Source organism: Tachypleus tridentatus, chromosome 2 (assembly GCF_004210375.1).
Source record: "Tachypleus tridentatus isolate NWPU-2018 chromosome 2, ASM421037v1, whole genome shotgun sequence".
In the NCBI taxonomy this organism is placed as follows: Eukaryota; Metazoa; Arthropoda; class Merostomata; order Xiphosura; family Limulidae; genus Tachypleus; species Tachypleus tridentatus.
Window position 1 is genome coordinate 62,328,447 of NC_134826.1, and position 20,447 is coordinate 62,348,893.

Sequence of the window (20,447 nt, forward strand, 5' to 3'; positions counted from 1 at the left end):
GCTAAACGTTCAGGTAAAAAAAACACACGTAAACTTAAAGTGAAATGATTCTTTAAAATACATTTTAGGCCACGTTTTTACAAAACAAGACAAAAATAAAAAATTACATAGAACACTATTCAACAGAGGAAAGATGGTTAGTTAGCAGCCTCCCACTACCATAAGGCCCTTGTCCAATTTTGAAGTAAAAAATGGAAATGACTGTCACGTTATTAACGCACCCATTTCTGAAAGTACAGAGTCCGTTAAAATATAATATGTCCATACAGTCATATTATTAGACAACTGCTAAGAGTTATAAAGCATAATAAGAATCGTCTATAGATACACATTTCAAACAATTTATATTATTTCAAATAATTTATTGTGTTATAGCTCACAAACGGTAACACAACATAAAGCTTACGGATATCAAGGGACCTGTTGGCCTATCTCGGCTCTCCTATCCGAACTAACCTAAGACGAACTATAAGCAAAGGTAAGACAAAAGAAGGTGCAATTGAACAGGGGTCTTAAAGGTAACGTGCGAAGCAGATGTTATATTTGCTACATGTCGCCACCAAGTGTATCACTGTGGTTTCTTTAGTATACTTCCCACGGCATAAACAAGTACATCGATTATAGTGTAAGATCGTTCAACCACCAAGCAACTGGTGGACTTGTGAAATGTTATTTCACTAAAGGATATAATGCCAAGGCAACTCTAAGGGTGCGTAACATCTGCAGAAAGCTTTGTTCCAGTGTTGTTGTGCACCAATTAATAAGAAATTAAGGAAGCAGGTTGTAGTTATCCTATATCACGTACAGACAGTAAAACACACTACTGAAACTATTAAAAGTCAGCTATTCCGTGGAAGAACAAGCCAGCACATGTGCACGTTATATCGCCCATTGTCCAGATTTGCCATTTTCATCTGTTCATAATACTTTTCGACGTATTTTGCGAGTGTTTTCTTACAAACTGCATCATATCCAATCTCTATGGAGACGAATTTAACCCATCGTGTTGATTTAATGTTGTAAATCTTAGCAAGGCTTAAAGAAGATTAGCAGTGATCTACCAATATCTTATGAACTGATTAAAAAGTTCCATCCTTTATGGAATGTCAACACGTATAACTTCATTAATTGGTTGGAAACTAATTCACATGAACATTTCCAGCACAAATCCATGTTGGTAAGACAACAGCGTGGTATGGTTTCACATACGACTTAACTATTGAACCACACTTCTATGAAGAACCATTGCCGCATGTACTGTAAACCAATATATCAGTGCTGCACAGTCTCAAGCCATGCTCACAATCAATGTGATTTCCATACTGTAACAACAAAATTGGAGAGACATTACAGTTTTAATACAAAATGGTGGTCCTTAATTGAAACACTTTTTGGAGAAACACTTCCAAGATAAAGTCATTTTCCTTGTGAATGAACACATTGTTTGCTATTATCTAACACCAGAAATCGGCTGGTTGTTGTCTCAGATTATTGTATTCTTGAGATATAACCAAAATACCACATAAGATGCGCCTTGTTGCTGTCATAATTTGTTTAAAAAGTGATCAGAATACCAGAAGAGATGCGCCTTGTCACCTTAATGTCCATCAACTGTCTTGGAAGTGGCCATCACACCAGAAGAGATGTGCTTTGTTACCGTAATGTCCATCAATTATCTTGGAAGTGAGAATACCTGCTTGCCTTGTTATCGCAATGTCTACTGTCACACGAATACAATGTATTCCTGACCAGATATAGACTTATAGTGTTAGAGTAAACAGACAACTGAAACCGAAAATATGTTTACAAGAGTTCTTGACATTAAAAAGATAAATACCTAATTCCAGTTTCTCAGCGACCAGCATCTGTTCCCATAATACTGAACATCAGGTGTCGATTTCTATGGCTAAAACAACACAAATAACTCATTGTTTGTTTTGTGTTTAATAACCAATAAATAAATTTAAAAACAAACTTAAAGTTCTAGTGAATGTTGCCTGTTGTTACGTATTGGGTTGCGGCTCAAACTCTAAGGTGCTAAATACGTGATACTACATAACGTATTCCGCATTCTAAGCTGTGGTATAAAACTTGTTTTTAATTTAGTTACTCGGTTCAAACGAAACAGACAAAGTTGGCTGCTTTTCCTTTCGTCAGTAGTTCACAACACATAACTGCACATGATTCCTAGAGACTGTTGCCATGTTCGTTTAGCCCATGTGCGAATAAAGTGCGGTCAACTTCAAAACACCAATACTATTTCCACGTTACTTCTTAGACGGTTTTACCTAAGAAAATAATGTAAAATTCTATACGAAAAACTGTTATTTCTGTGATTATTAAATGGTTATCTGACAGATGGTTTGATCTGAGAAGTTAATTTAACCGCCTGTCCACAAAGCATTAATATTTTTCCTGTTAACTAATTTTATTGTTTTCATTTGAAGAAAAAAAAGATTTTTCAGTATTTTGACTATCGCTTAGAAAACATGCATTCAGGTTGATAATTTTAATTCACATAGACAACACAGCTGGTGACACAAACTGATTTGTTACCATAAACTCAACTCTTTAAACACTGTTAACAGTCATAATTTTTCACTCATTCAGTTTATGAGGACCAGCTTTCAGCAGTCTGTTAATTTAATTCCAGAAGTAAAACACCTCGTTAATGGAAGAATATATTATTCACACATACTTCGAACAGTACAAATATCTATTCGAGCTTTGGCATAATGGCGTAAAATGTTTTCAAAAATAAGAATCGAAAATTGAAAAATATGTTTTAGTTATTTACTGCCATACAGGTATGTTAATCTATATCTTGCATTTTCACTATAGAAAGCCAAGTCAAGGTCCAGGTGAAAAATGGGAGAAAATCTATTGGCCCATGTACACCCCCTACGGTCGAGAGTACTTAACTCTAGACATTAACTCTACAAAGACTGGTCGAGGCCCACGTGCTGAATACTGCGCTTTCTGGCAACATTATCTGCCTAAGCTTGTGAAAGAAACATGTGAGTAAATTTTTCTTATTCTCTGTTTTTGGTTTGTTTTTTTGAATTTCACGCAAAGCTACACGAGGGTTATCTGCGCTACCTGTACCTCAATTTGCAATTTGTGCATCACGGATTCGAATCCCTTCACTAAATAGGCTCACCCTTTCACCTGTGGAGATTTTATGATGTGAAGGTCAGTCCCACTATTTGTTGCTAAAAGAATAGCTTTAGTGTTGGCGGTGTGTGGTGTTGACTAGCTGCCTTCCTTCTAGTCTATCCTTTCCAAGAAAAAAAAAAAAAGGTCCAGCAAGGCCAAATAGTTAGGGTACTCGATTCGTAATTTGAGGGTCGCGGATTCGAATTCCCGTCACACCAAACATGCTTGCCCTTTCAGTTGTTGTGGCGTTATAATGTAACGGTCAATCCCATTATTCGTTGGTAAAAGAATAGCTCAAGAATTGATGGCGGATGGTGATGACTATTTGCCTTCCCTCTAGTCTTAAACTGCTACATTAGGGACTACTAGCGCAGATAGCTCTCGTGTAGCTGTGCACGAAATTAAAAAAAGCAAACAAACATTTCAAAATTAGAAATGGTTAGCACAAATAGCCCTTGCGTAGCTGTGCGCGAACATCCGAAACAAGTAACTTCCTAAACTGTTGTAACCAACGTACTGATTGAATACGTGAACGATCCCTTGACCTTGTAGCTTCATTGTGATTACTAATTAATCTTACAGAACTAATTTTTACGACTTTATAAAGAACTAAACATAAATGATCTTGCTTAACGTATTTAAAGAATAATAATCATAACATTTCATTAAATAATTCATCTGAAACACAAATATATGTAAATTTAACTTTTATTATTCTATAAATATAGCAATATACTCAAGGATCACAAATTTCTAAAACTACATCGTAATTTTCTCAGATAAATGTGTATTTCGTTGCTGCTAGTTTAGCTAAATGATCTCCTGTGATTGGCTGTAATGCAATAATCATATAAAACAAAGTAAAGTTTTGAGTAAAAGTTATTATAATAATGCTTTCGTGATGTGTTTTTTAAGTTTTGAAATTTTGAAGAAATAGTTAAGAAACTGGTCACTTGTGAAGTTTTAATATTAGTTTCGCAGATGTGGTAAAAGGAATGTGTATATGCTCACATTGATTACCACTCAAGTTTGAAGTTTTGTTCTTATGAGCCAGTACTCGTTTAATTGCATTAAACCTCACTCATTGATCCATTCAGAAGCAGAGTTTTATTGATTGAAGTCTTCTCAACTCATATAATTAATTAGTTTCGTTTAAAAGAAAAATTACCTGCAACATTCCTAACGCCCCCCCCCCGTGGCATAACCAAATGTCTGCAGACTTATAACTCTGAAAACCTGGTTTCGATACCCATGATGGGCAGAGCACAAATTACCCTTTGTGCTTAACTTTCAAACAAGCATATTCCTAAATTTGTTATTCACCGGAATGCTTATAATATCTTCAGTAACATTTCCGAAGAACAATAGTTGTATGACAAGTATAAACGACGACACATTCAAGTAAAATATGTGTAGTTATTCAATCAGCTGTGTGTTATTTGATTGTGCGGAACTAGTGGACCAAGAGAAAGAGAGGAATTAGATGTCTGTATTTCATCTAGACTTGTTTGATTAAACACATACGTAAAACATAATTAGATTCGACTTGAAACAGTTAAGGTGTGTGTGGATGTTTTCTTATAGCAAAGCTACATCTGCTGAGTCCACCGAGGGGAATCGAACTCCTAATTTTAGCGTTGTAAATCCGTAGACTTAGCGCTGTTCCAGTGGGGGACGAAACAGTAAAGGCAAACACAATATTCTTCACGTAGATAAACTGCAGTTTAGACAAGTAATCGTCACAAAAGTTCAACTCACGTGTAAGTGTAATAATGGTGTATCTATAAGTTTTCTCTCACTATACACGGATCAAGAATAAACTAGAACATTAGGGAAATAACATCAATTCTAGAATAGACTTATAAGTAAGTAGTCGATAGTGTGACTCGGTAAATGTTAGACTTATAAGTAAGTGGTCGATAGTGTGACTCGGTGAATGTTGTGGTCTTTAGATACAAATTAATCTAAGAAACCAAAGACGAGAAATGTGAAAAAGAAGCCAATAAATAAATTAGTTAATTTGTTGTTAAGTATCTGCACAGCGCTGTGTCCACCATTGGTATCGAAGCCTACTTTTTAATATTATAGGCCTTCAGTTTTACTGCTGAGTCATTAAGGGGCTGAATAACTAAATACTACAGTTTTAAACAGAAACTTCGTTTTGTTTAGACAATAAATATTTTTATTAAGGTCTGAGTTACAGATACCATTACACTGGACATGTTTCAATCTTCTGACGCGTAATTTTCTAAAAAATATTTAACATGCGAGCTTACAGTTGTAATGAATAGAACCATGTAAATCGTTGAAATGCAAATAAAGTACATTGTCACTCGATTTACTATTTGTCTCTTTCTGGACTGCATCACCACAACGGCCAACGATTTGATATCAAAAATCTGGATTTATTCAATCTAAACGGCACCTTATACTCACTTGGGTTAAACAACAAGGTCAGGTTTAGGTACAGTAGTTTGTAATTTTTGAACCATTGCTTGGAGAAGTGGTAGCCGGTAAATGGCGTCCCCTATCACCAGCGCTTCTTTCGGTATTTGGAATTGAATTACGGACTTCACAGTCAGCTTTAGAAAGCCTTCACATCTAAAAGCGAGAAGCTTGTTGTGTGGCATCAGATTTTTAACCCTGACCCCCCCCTCATCTGCAGACTGACACGTTAGCCACTATTTTGAAATTATCGTGCTTTGTCGTAAACATTTCGAATCGAAGCATTATACCATTATTCTAAACTCCTGTTCACAATAACATTTTCACATTGCTGGAGATGGCAATAAAATAATACATTGTACAAATCAACTGACAACTACAAACATGATGACGATATTTTGTTTAACACTATCTAAAGTAAAAACATTTCTTCTCAGCTTGACAACAAAAGAATGGTATCATTACACTGTACACCATATGATTAGATGTAACTATGATAATTATAATGTTTCTAAGTATACGTTTTATTGTGCAGTAACCAAGTGACAGATTATTACACTATGGTCATGATCATTGGCTTCGGACTCGGCAAGGCAAGGTGGATTAAGCACTCGACTCATAATCCTAGGGTTATATTTCTATATTTCTACGTATAAATAAAGATGCCATTCCTGAAATATTCTGTTTTGTATAAACCCAAATTCTAATTTTTCATTTCAACGCTTTCCTTCAATCTGAAAAACAAACAGTACCACTTCTGTAATATAATGATACCCATAGTAGTTTAAATCTTGTTGTCGTATTTCTTTTAATTTTATCAAACGTACATGAAATAGAAAAAGTAAGTAAACACCTACAATAGTCTAAGTTGTAATGTTTTAAGCTGTGAGAAGAATGAATGTCGTAATGAACATGAACAGTCATCATTAAACAGGATATTGTTAGATTGTCTTAAGGCATCACAGTTCGTACGAGTCGTATAATGTTCAATATTGTAATGAAACATGATAACAAACATTAAGGACTTGTAGCTAGTAGTTGTAATTTTGTTTAATGTTAATGAAAACTCCACCACCTTTATGTTACTCGCTCAGGAGAAACGCTCCATCACATTTGTTTTAGCTTTCATCTTGTTTAGGTTGTTATCGTTAAAACTGTGGACATCTTTGTGAAAACCATGAACAAATATCTTTCTCTTGACGTTTATACATGGTGAACAAATCTACGTTGTAAATGGGAAATGAATTATTGCGCTAAACAATGCAGAATACAAAAAGAAAATGAAATATATCATAAAGGGTTTTTTATGTAGATGGATTAAGCGATCACATCTGAAGTACTGAAGAGTGGTAACAGAATAGGTCTGTGCTAACATCAGAACGAGGACACTTTCACAAATATTTAAGCATCATGAAGATAGTAAGAATTAAGTAATGTAACAGGTTGAAAAGAGCGAACACTGGATTATTTTTGACTAATGAAACTAGTTCTAAATTAGACTTGAGGCATATAGTAATACCGTTAAGCAGATGAATGTTACACTGTATAAGAACCAGTATCAAAACATGAAAAGAAGGCAGAAGAGACGAAATATCAAGAGGGTGATCAGGCAGAGAAACGAAGATGGTGAGTAAAGATTAGGTGATATTGCTTCCTAGATCTAGAAAGTAAAGCATCAATGAGAAAGAAGACTGCTGTTTAACCTTTGAGGAAAGGTCTTTCAGAAAACAAAGTGGAAGAAACCTACTTAAAGTCCTACTGGGTGTTAGTTACACGACACAACTGGATGAAGTTACCAACACTTGTTGCAATCCTTGTGGCCTACGTGGAAGAAACGGAAGACAACATGCTAATTTTAAGGTGAGCTGAGAAGCTTAACATAACTCGAGAAACATAATAATAATAACAGAAGACAATTGGAACATTTAGAAAGCAGTGAATGATACAATAATTACAAAGGGTTCTGGGCAACAGAAAAGAAAAGCTAAAGGCCTGAAATATGTGCCATTGACGGAACTCTTTAGAGCTATCTCTGTTAACCAGGGCACCAAAAACTGTTGAGTCTCTTTCAACATCAATGTTGTGGGGTGATTTTCTCCTCTTGCAGTTATCTTCATAATTTTTTCTGTTTCTTGCCTATTCGGTGGATTTACAATACTAGCAGTTCATTTGGTGCATGGCCGGCAGAAAATTCTTGGAAGATTTATTGGGTATCAACCAGATGAGCTATATCCTTGACATGCTTAATTTGTTCATCCACAGTATTTACTAATGCAAGGATCGTCGCAGAATGAAGACCTCTGATTATCATAATTGATTTTTCACAGTATTGCTGGTTGCACTAATATAAATGCATAAATAGCCAATCTTCGTCACTACATGAAAAAAGTTCACTTTCTTAAACTACTAAACTTAATAAAGAAAATACAGATGTGCCCAAAACTAAGTTTACAAAATGTTTTCACCGAAATTATAAAGAAAACTGTCTCAACTGCAGTTGGTCCTTCTACTACGTAGTTGTAAATAAATTAATATCTTCTAATTTTAATAAACACCTTCTTTAAATAGGTAATAAAAAATACTAAAAGAATTCAAAACGTACATGCAAAAACTAAAAAGTGACTATAACGCAAACCCTGCACAAAATAATATTTCGTATTAAATTTTACAAGATTTATGTGATATATGTTAACGTTATATGTTCACTTTTTCATTCACAGACTTTTATTAAACAGGTGTGTGTGTGTGTGTGTGTTTTCTTGTAGCAAAGCCACATCGGGCTATCTATTGGGTCCACCGATTAAATTAAGAGCATATTGAGCTCGTAACAACATATGAACTAATATATAACGTTTTCTAGAACATAACACAGCTATCATAATGCATTTTCATATCTGAAATGATCAGCACGTTGAAACATATCAAATCAGGTTCATGACATTTCTCATGAGCCAAGTGAATTATGAATAAGTTTGAATCAGAAAGAGAAAGACTTAAAATAAGTTAAGATTAAACATTTACAAAGAAAAGTAGTTCCTTTTTGATGGTTTTTAACATTACTTTCAGCTGACAAAATAATTACAAAATCTCTGAAAAGTAATGTCTGCACCATATCCTTACTTCAGCCTTGTAACACACTAGAGGAGCATTCAATAGAATATTGATCATATTCGGATTTTAAAGGAAAAAAAAACGTATCCTTTATGTCCGTCGGTTTCAACTGTTTGGTTTGTTCTGAATTTTGCGCAAAGCTTCTCGAGGACTATCTGCGCTAGCAGCCTCTATTTTGGCAGTGTTAGACTAGAGGAAAGACAGCTAGTCACCACCACCCACCGCCAACTCTTAGGCTACTCTTTTACCAGCAAATAGTAGGATTAACCGTCACATTATAATGCCCACACGGCTGAAAGGGCGAGCATGTTTGGTGTGACAGGAATTCGAACCCGCGACTCTCAGATCACGACTCGAGTGCCTTAAACACCTGGCCATGCAGGGGCCGGTTTCAATGGACACGGCCCTTTTTTCGGAGGGTCAATAATATTCTACACAGGTCAATCAAGTTTATTCAAATTCCGTTAGTTTTTGACTAAGTTATAAAGAAAATAGTAAAAAAATTGGTGTCCATACTAACAGATTGGAATTTCTTTGATACCCGTGACATTGATCTTTGACCTCGACCCTCCAAAAACTAATCACCTCTAAGTTTAGTCATAGTTCAAATGTATACCAACCTTTATCGAAATCCATTTAATTATTTACGAGAAAACTAACTGATAAACACACAAACACAAATGGTGAAAACATAACCTCCGTCCACCTTCGATAACAGAGGCCTGTTATCAAACAGGCCGTAATAGGCAGAGCACAGATATGCCATTGTGTAGCTTTGTGATTAACTACAAACATATAAAACACAGATAGCCCTCGAGTAGCTTTGCGCGAAATTAAAAACAAACAAACAAACATATAAAAGTTCAATTGAACATTTTTTCTTTCTTATAAGAGTTCTTTGAACAATTCCGGAATTGTTCGGAAGATTGTGTTCCGAACAAGAAATGGTTTAACCATTACTGAGTCTCTGTTTCCTGAAATGGAACTCTTAACAACTTTCCTGCAGAAATTAATAGAAAGATGATCTCTCATCGTTCATCCTGTATTTGTAGTAGTTGAAACGTGTTATTTCAACCGCTACTATTTAATATTTCAAGTTACTTGCTATTTCGGTTATCGGTATGGAGGTTACAACATCTAAATTACGTGTTTGGCGTTATGGTGTGAGCGAAAAATGGGAAGTTATCGACCATACGAAGAAAAAATATTTTTTTTTACATTTATTTTTTAATATTGCATTCAATGTGCAGTTTGCGTGCATACATGTAATATACAATACACAACAAACCACAGTTTTTGGCTTCCAATAAATATTAATATCTTTGATCTACTTCCAAAGGTACGAAAAACGTTTAGTTTTAATGGCTTATGAAAAAACTGTGGATAAAAATTAAAATAAGCTAAATGCTTAATTACACCATTCGCTGACTTAAAGTAGCATCTGTTACACAAAAGAAGTAAAATTGAAAAACTCAAACTTTTGCAAACATCGATTTACCTATATTTGTTTGTTTGTTTTGTTTTTGAAGTTCTCCCGTCCATCACTTCAAAATTAAGAAAGTGCAACGGGTAGCTTTGAGTAAAATCCAACATTAACAAAACAAGCGTGTTTTTTGTTTTTTTTTGAACAGTTTATCACGGTTATTTCATGGCGTACAGTTGTTCTGCGAATATAAGTTAATATTTGTAAATGTAGACGCTTCATTTTCCTGGTTTTTTTAAGCTTTGGTTACGAAGACGTGTACTTTGTTTCTAAACTGAAATATGTAGAATATAAGTTATGGTCCTGTTTAATAACAGTGAAGGTCAAACTTGCTGTGGAAAGAAAAAGTTACTATCGCATTTGATGAATAATAGGAAAATATATACATCCATCTATTAGTGACTGAACTCTCTACAGCCTACAAAACAATTGTTTTAAGTTATTTAACAGAGATAAGTATATTTATTTATGAAAATATGTTGTCGTTTTGTTTTTGTATTGTATTGTTCTCGGTCCTCTGAAATAATACGTTTATGTCAAGATCTTATTTTATTGACAGTATTTAACTAAAACTAAGCTTTCTTACTGCACTTATTGCAAGATCGATTAAATCTTATCTTAAAAATGTTCTATTTGAACCATCAAAGTTTCAAGTTCTTGTCCTAATGTTTGTAACTTAATAATGCACTTAATAACAAATAATTTTACTTTACTTCTCCAAACGCTATCTGTTGGATTTTTAAGTCAATAATTACTGTGCTTGTTTTATTAAATTCTTATGCCTTAAAGATACATATATATAATTGTATTGTGCATTTTAAATTATTGATAGTTATTTCTTACGGGGATCTGTGTGCTCAATTGCTACCAGTGAGTCCTAGCTTTTCATTTTGTCTCTTTCTATCACTCAGTGAGTTATAATTTTCATTTCTTCTCTTTCTGTTTCTATCATTCAGTGAGTTATAATTTTCATTTCTTCTCTTTCTGTTTCTATCACTCAGTGAGTCCTAGATTTTCGTTTCTTCACTTTTTGTTTCTATCACTTGATGTTTTTAATTTTCATTACTTTACGAAACTTCTTCCTGCACCTGGTGTTAATATATCAGAGCTCTTCTGGTACTGAAAAGCACAAAACTTTTATAAACAGACGGGAACCACGATTCGTATTTGTTTTACAATTTTTATTTAAACGCTTCGACTTTTGTCTTGTGAACACATTTACTACTAACGATCGGGAAGATAGAGAAACTACAAATTAAATGTATTTATTGCAACATAGATCTATATTATACTTTGTTTAGTTTCATATATATATATATATATAATGTTTCTAAGATAAAACAAAATGGATGTAAAAAGATTTCATACAAATTTCACCTTTACTGATAAAACAACACACTACTCTCGACAGGTTTTGTGACAAAAATGTCATTCGTCAGGCTTATCTATGAATGGGGAAAAGTAAAAAAAATATTAACATTATGTTCAAAATAAAACAAGATAGCAAATGCAGTTTGTTTGTTTGTTTTGAATTTCGCGCAAAGCCACACGAGAGCTATTAGCGCTAGCCGTCCCTAATTTATTAGCGTAGGACTAAAGGAAAGGCAGCTAGTCATCACTACCCACCGCCAACAATTGGGATATTCTTTTACCAACGAATAGTGGGACTTACAGTCACATCATAACGCCCCTACAGCTGAAAGGGCGAGCATGTTTGGTGTAACTGGGATTGAAATTCGCGACCCTCAGATTACGAGTCGAATACATTAACCACCTGACCATGCTGGGCTCTGTGAAGGTGAGATATTGAAATATTGTATCACATACCATATATATATGTATATATATTACTTTCCATAATACAGCCAATTTTTGGTCGCCTTTTGACCTCCACAATTTTACACAAGCCCATAAAGCTTCGAATATGTTCATATCGGGGCTTTCGGCACAATAAACTATGACTGTCGTTCATTGATTTCTTTAATGTCAACGTGCCACTTCACCACATTATCTGCATGCTTGTTATTATTGTTTTACTTGAAAATGAATCCACTGCCAATGAATTTGGTTCCTGAGAAAATGGAAATATAGACCTGTACTTACCAGCAGTCAAGGTGTTATCAATTTTGTGCAGGTCAGCGACACATTGTTATTACGGCGATTTATATCCAAACTTGTACTTTTTTCACCCTACAATTCACTTTAAATATTGTAAATTGACTATGATACCGTTCTCCTGTCGACAGAAGAACAAACTGCTATTAGTTGTCCAAAATTGAAACCTGAGTTCATCTGCAAAGAACATAAGGCTTCATCGTTTTTATTCTACTCTTTCCATCACTACCTCTTGATTCTCAGTAGCAGTGTTTGAGTAGTTACACATTCATGTTTCTTTACTTTCAAGGTACTTGTTACACATGTCCTGTACTTACAGCAAGATCATTGGCAAGATTTGTAATCAAACGTCCGCCATCTTGTAAAAATTATATCTTAGGATATTAAGATAATTTCAGTATTCTTTCTCGATTACTTCTATTATCACAAAAGCTAGTTTCGCGTACCCTCTTCAGGGTATAGAACACAGCTTTTACTAAACGGTATCTTGCTGCAACTTTTCGCACGAGGTATCATTGACGAGTAAAAACATAGATTTATACCCGCTTCTCACACGGTATTTCAGTGCTTGGATCAATAGTTGAAGCCATACTGCTACTACTGAGCTACTTATTATGACTGCTTGAATTTTTATTGACTTTTACCACATGTTTTTTTTTTATATAAATATCAAGTTTTGTCTTTGTTGGAGGAAAAATATTTTGTTTTAAAATTTAAATATTAATGGATTCATTGGAAAGTTTTGTTATTGTTGTTTTGGTTTTGTTACAATGACGTAATTGTAGTAAAAGACAAAAACATTTTTTTCCAAAATTTATTTAGAAAATTTACTTATAAAGTTTGAATCGGTTCCAGACTTTTTCCCTTTTGAAAATACATTAATATAATACATTTTTGTTTTCTTTATCGTGTTTAACATTGAATTCAAAACAAACATAGATTCGAGTTATGAATTTAAATATCTGTTTACGAGCAAAAGGCGTCTTGAAAAGCATGCACCAATTAGATGTAACATATGTCATTGGCATGTTCAATAGAACTAACTGCACGAAAAATTCTCAATCTTGCTGTAAGCAGATAAAGGAGATTTGTTAGAGGACTTGTAGTAAACGAGCAGCCCAGCTGTTCTAATCAATTTTCAAAGTACACATTCATAGATGTTTTACTGCTCTAGAGCATACAGTATCGGTACAGACAGAAAGATTAAGCCTAGAGTATTTCTTGTCCTTGTCGATTTTCAATGTTTAGAAGAAAACTGAGGTAAGGCTACACGTTGATTTCAAGATTGCGTGAGAGTTCACCAAACGATCCGAGTGCTGTCTAGGGCTTTTAATAAGTTTGAAATAAGTAGTCATATATATATTTAACATTGTGTGACAAAAATAATAATTTGAATTAGTTTATAGTTAAAATCGAAACACATCAAATTTCACTTTACGAAAGACACAAATTCATTTAATTGAATTCTTTGTGTAACAGAGGACATAAGATTGAAAAATAATTTTAGCATTGTTTTGTTTTAGTTGTAAATCCTATTTGAATAGTCATATTATTAGAAATTTATGAACTAATCAAAGTGAAACTAAAGTTTCAGTCTTTCACATGAATTCCATTTTAGTGCGCACTGTTTTAAGACGATATAGGACGATTCCCGAAACGTCAACCGTCCTGACTTTAATTATTCTGTACTCTTTGAATTCACAATGTTTACGACACAGTTTTAAAGACGGCAGTTTTTGTTACTTGTTACTCTCATATTGTGTTTTTTGGAAGCTCAGCGATGAGCTTGAAGGCTTATGATGCTAAATTTCGGGGCTTGATCAACACTATGGGCACAGTACAAATAACCCATTGTGTAAACTATCGCTGAAACAAAAGCTATCAGCGCTTGACCTGGTTTTTAGGGCTCTTGACATGTAATCTGCAGATTGCGGACTTGTTCTTGCCTTTTCGCCTGTGGAGGTATTATATTGTGATAATCAATCTCGCTAATTTTTTTGTAAAAGAGTAGTATATGAACCTGAGATGGGTGGTGATGACTAGCTGCCTGATCTCTAGTCTTACACTATTAAATTAGGGACGGCTAGCGCAGATAACCCTCATGTAGCTTTGCGCAAAATACAAAAACAAGCAAGTAAAATAAACATAGTGATAATGAGGGGTTAACTTTGTGACACTGGAATCTTATTTCTTAGGCGAGGAAAACGTTTCTATCGATATGCTGAATAGTCTGTTACTGTTTTCAACAGCAAACTGTTTCAATACTGCTAAAAGATATCGATGAAACAAAAAAAGAAAACCGAGGGTTTTTCCCTAATTTTTTAGGTTTCATATTTTTGCAGGTTTCTTCCATTACCATGATAACTTCCTTCCGTGCTCTAATTTCGATACAGTAATTAAATAAATATCACGAGTTAAAAACAATTTATCAAATATCTTAAGACCAAACAACTGAGTTAGACCAATTATCCAGTTCTTGGTGCTAAGTAACGGCCCAGATTTCTGTGGTGCGTTTTATCTTAATCAGAATACTGGAAGTAGCCTTGTGGTTAACCTGATGACCTGCCACTTGGGAAGGTTAAATGTCAATTCAGTAATATCGCTTAATGCGTCCCACACTTTCAGCGTTAATTGTGTTAGAATAGCCTTACAGTGCGTTGAGTGTGTTAGAATAGCCTTACGGTTCAGCATTTCACAGCTATGAACTGCTATTCCTGGATCCGAGAAGTCTCTGGCCTGATCATTTATTTCGTGTCGCATAAGGTACCGTTTAGGATAAAAGTAGCAATTCTTAACCAGGTGCGGAAAATATGCGATTTTGTTTTTAAGCTTAGAACTATGTATTAAAAGCCGTATTAGAAAGCTATACCGTTCTTTAGCAATAAATATAACTGTATTATTAAAATGAAATATAAATTTCTCTCTTATTACAGTGTCACATCTTTTACTTTACAATTTAAATGAATGAAATTGTAAATGTTCAGAGAAATTTGGCTATTGCTTATGAAGAAACTTTTCCTTATTGAACAATAACCAATCAAAATTAACCTCGGATTGAAAGTGTGAACATAATAGTATTTAAGTATCTTTCTTTGTCTCCCTTAAAGAAATATGAACTATTTTATTTTACCTTCTTTTTTGTAGCTCCTCACGTGAACCCGGTTCCAGGATGTATGAGCAGTGGCGCCACTTCACGGATAATTCCTTTGTTACGAGAATCCGGTATCTTGGTGGCTGCAGTAGTAATCTTTCAATATGGCGTCAAACAGATGTAGATATGTGTTTGTATCAGATGTGTTGTTTCTAAGAGAATATGGAAAAAAGGTAGCTGTTGGAACGTATATATATATATAGTGAGAAAGCTGAACACGTGATTGTAAGTTCATATATGAATGATAGTTTTCACGAAACACCAATAAAGTGCAATCTAGAATATTAAAAAGGGTGACGTATGAGACATCCACATCGTTTACAGGGTAGAAAAATCCAGTCATTCAATGATATGTCTGCGAGGACCCAATGAAACAGAAAGTGGATTTTGACGTATAAATAACTGCACTCTTTATTGGTTACATTCGTCAGTGTATAGTGTAAGAACAACTTAAGTGTTGCGTAGTTATAGTAGTATAATTAGCTGTCACCATCATGTGAGTAAGCCTCTAAGACTTCAAGTTTGTATCCTAGAATTAGTCCAGGAAATTGCTGTGTACCTCAATGTACTTTCAATATTCGTATTTAGTGTTAGTTATTGTACGTTAATTACATAGATTCAGTAAGTAAATGAAACGGTTTTCGTACCTAAGCATTTCTCAGATTTTAATTAGTGAGTCACCAACGAGATCTTTCTGTTGATAAATGTAACGGTGCTCATGATAGAATTTCCAGTGCTAAAGACATTAAACCTTAGGTTTGTTGCCTATTAAAACTAGATGTTATGTATTCCACATCAGCTCAGCGCCATTTTCTGAGCACGCTTTATAATTGAACTAAAGTCTTTTTTTTCTACATTTCCAGATATAATCAGTTAACACAATAAAGAAGTAAACAAATACCTCGGGTTTGATGTTTTTGAACAAAAGTTATATACTAAAACCCGATTTTTGGTGTTGTAAACCTGCAGATTTATCACCAAGCCACTTAGAAGGGAGAGGACGTGTTGTCTTTGGCAAATGGTTTTATTGTACCTTATGCGACTACACGGAACAAACAGTCTCGGTGTAAAAAATCTTGTGAAGAGAAATTTATTTTTTTCTTTCAATATTTTAGTTTGTTAATTGCATCATATCAATAGCGTTTTCTTATAAATGTTAATTTGCTTCTCTTATTTCATTCCTTCAGGAACTGAATACAGTTGCAAGTAATTTATGTTATTTTTTGAAATATTTAGATAATAGATACGTATTGTATTTTAAGTTAAATTAGTTCATCATTGGAAAAAATATATACATATAACACTTCAAGATGGTTAAATACCGTTATTTAAATAACCTTTTGGATTTAGATATTTGGATTTTTTTTTTAATTTCCGGATTTAGTAACCTTTTCACTCAGTGGAACTTGGGTCTGGCATGGCCAGGTGGGTTAAGGCGTTCGACTCGTAATCTGAGGGTTGCGAGTTTGAATCCCCATTGCAACAAACATGCTCACCCTTTCAGCTGTGGGAGCGTTATAATGTGACGGTCAATTCCATTATTCGTTGGTTAAAGAGTAGTCTAAGAGTTGGCGGTGGGTGGTGCTGACTAGCTTCCTTCCCTCGAGTCTTACACTGCTAAATTAGGGACGGCTAGCACAGATAGCCCTCGAGTAGCTTTGCGCGAAATTAAAAAAAAAAAAAGCCGTCGAACTGTATCGCTTCACTAATCTGTGTCCTGGCAGGTCAATGGTACGTTTGCAGGTTTACAATGCTAAAAATTCAAAATTCAGTTCCCGATGACAGAGTGTGGAAATAGTCAATTGTGTAACAATTCGCCAATCTATTCGTTCAACCAATCGTGTTGTGTGAAAGACTTGAAAACTGATATGGCGCTGAAAGTAATAATGCAGCTAAGAGTGAGATACAGACACAGACGGAAAGATAAACTTAGTTCCCCAAATGTTGGCTACTAAATAAGGACCTGTTGCAAATTGTTGCTACGTTGTATGTACTTATAGATAACAGGTAAGTAGCTAGAAAATTAAATATCGAACGTTTTAATTCTCACATAATTATTGATGGATTCTGTTCTTTACTAACTAATTTCAATAGAAGATATGAATTAGATAGTTTGTCATCACTAGAAATGTGTCTGTTATTCGTTATCCTTATGGTTGTACTATATCTCTTCACAGTTTTACATAATATGAGTAAATGCAGGTGACAAGAAACAAACCAAGAAAGATTGTTCTAAAATGACGCTGTTGGGAAAAAAAAAAAACTAAAAATATAGCAAATGTTTTTCTTATTTCCCTACTTACTTAAAATGATTCAGTATGTTAAATTTATGAAATTGTGATTCAAAATTTCAATATAGATAAATAAATATTAAACGTAATTCTGGAAATACGTAATTATATATTAGACTTTTGGCTGATAATATGTTATTTTATTTGTACTGGTTATAGTTTAATACAGATTGTATTAATATTCCGTCATTGTACGACTTTTTTCTGGTTGGATGTTCTTCAAACTCTCGAAAGCTGTTACAAACACTGAAAAACTGAAAATATATATATATATTTGGATATATTACGACATGATGTACATAAAAGGAAAAACTTTCAGTGAAATAAACCAGGTGTATGAAACACAATAAACCAGGTGTATGAAACACAATAAACCAGGTGTAGGAAACACAATAAACCAGGTGTAGGAAACACAATAAACCAGGTGTATGAAACACAATAAACCAGGTGTAGGAAACACAATAAACCAGGTGTAGGAAACAGAATAGGGAAATATGAAGACGAAATAATAAAGGTGTTCTCTAGACCGACGTCCATGTTATTCAGAAGGTTTAATTCTTTATTGTGCACTTTAATGGACGTCATGTTATTCAGAAGGTTTAATTCTTTATTGTGCACTTTAATGGACGGCATGTTGTTCGGAAGGTTTATTTTTTTATTGTGCACTTTAATGTACTGCATGTTATTCGGAAGGTTTAATTCTTTATTATGCACTTTAATGGACGGCATGTTATTCGGAAAGTTTGAGTCTTTATTGTGCACTTTAATGGACGTCATGTTATTCAGAAGGTTTAATTCTTTATTGTGCACTTTAATGGACGGCATGTTATTCGGAAGATTTGAGTCTTTATTGTGCACTTTAATGGACGTCATGTTATTCAGAAGGTTTAATTCTTCATTGTGCACTTTAATAGATGTCATGTTATTCGGAAGGTTTAATTCTTTATTGTGCACTTTAATGGACGTCATGTTATTCGGAAGGTTTAATTCTTTATTGTGCACTTTAATGGACGTCATGTTATTCGGAAGGTTTAATTCTTTATTGTGTACTTTAAAGAACGTCATGTTATTCAGAATGTTTAATTCTTTATTGTGCACTTTAATGGACGTCATGTTATTCGGAAGGTTTAATTCTTGATTGTGCACTTTAATGGACGTCATGGTAGTCAAACGATTCAAGTCTTAATCGTGTAATTTACTGAAAGACTAGAGTCTGGAAGGACAAGGAGATTCATGAGTTTAAAATGGCGGTCACCGATGGTAAGTATATTAATATCATTTAACCTTAATTGTTTGTTGAATGTATTGAAACAATACCTGCTTAAACAACGGTGAAAACGAAGTGACAAAACTATTCTATGTGTATGTGTAATTAATAAAAGCACTCTATAAAGAGAAAACACGTTACTTTATCATGATGCGGCAAACACCATTTGCTAACCAAATTAGACTATGTAATAACGATTGTGTATATATATATATATATTATAATACTACATAGTTATAGTTGAATCTTTTTAATTTTTATATTATAAGTTTAGATCTTATCTTATATGTCATATTTTTTCACAGTGTATTAATATGTCCATATAAATTGTTATCGTTGTAACTATGTAATTGTTATGATGTTTTGCAAGATTGTATATATTTAGGTTCATACAATGAAACTTAGGATTTGATATGGCTTGTTTTATAATTTTATCATTTTGAAGTTCTTAGCCATAGAACGCTGAAGACATTACCATCCTTGACATACTTGAACAATATTTACGCATACGTTGATTTCTAGAACTTCATATCTGTAAATAATTCTCTAAGTTCTATCTTCTCTCTTTGATAATACAATAACAGTCTATGCACCACAGTGATTTGTGATTATGAAATTGAGATTAAATTTATCTATATTATTTTTATTGCAGTACATTGCTAAAATAGTTATTTATATCATGATGTAGGTTTCAAGATAATGACAGCGATGGTTTAAGTTTACCTTCACTTGATTTGATGGCTTCATCTAAGAAAATATTACTTTTGTTGAATCATTTTTACAACTAATGTATTGCACGATTTTTTTGCTAAAAATATATGAAAAAATTGTCGTTTAGGCAGTTATGTTTCTTTGATTTTTGAATAATGAAAGTAACTTATGTGCATGTAAATGACCGCTTTCATATAAAACTGTACAATACAATTCCTTGTTGTATAACTTTAACATCAGACAAAACAACAAATAACGTTACAGCTCTCTTAGGCCAGACTGTAAATCTGATGGTTCAAAGTTCGAGTCTCGTTGCAAAAAACAAACAAACTTACTTTGCACTCTGGATCCATAGATACGCTATAAAAGGAACTTTACTATCCCTATTTGACCAGATAGGAGTAGTCCAAAAGTTGGCAATGGATGCTGCTGACCAGCTGCCTTCCCTCTCGTCTATCAGTTTAAAATAACCAACAGCTATGCGCAAATAGTCCTTACCGAAATAAAAAGAGATATTTTCCGTTTACTTTTAGAACAGTTTTACCACGTTCAACCTATTATATTATATTATAATAATGTAATATAATACTATATTATACTATATTACATTATGTAGTGAGTTTTCCGTCTTTTACCACAATACTAGCTGATATTTCTGTTCAACGCACACAGAAGACATAGATACCCCCCGGAGAGTGCCAATTCTTCTATGCCCTT

General features: G+C 33.8%; 1 protein-coding gene across 6 annotated transcripts in view; it reads left to right on the forward strand.

Annotated features, from left to right (window-relative positions):
* The window catches only part of LOC143243965 (acetylcholinesterase-like), a 115,453-nt gene extending 95,606 nt beyond the window's left edge, over positions 1–19,847 (forward strand). For all 6 annotated transcript variants that reach the window (XM_076487847.1, XM_076487848.1, XM_076487846.1 and 3 more), the window contains 2 exons: positions 2,842–3,017; positions 15,455–19,847. In XM_076487847.1, coding sequence (XP_076343962.1) covers positions 2,842–3,017; positions 15,455–15,585 — 307 coding nt within the window. In that variant the 3' untranslated portion in view covers positions 15,586–19,847. The remainder of the gene's footprint in view (positions 1–2,841; positions 3,018–15,454) is intronic.
* Positions 19,848–20,447: the final 600 nt, after the last annotated feature.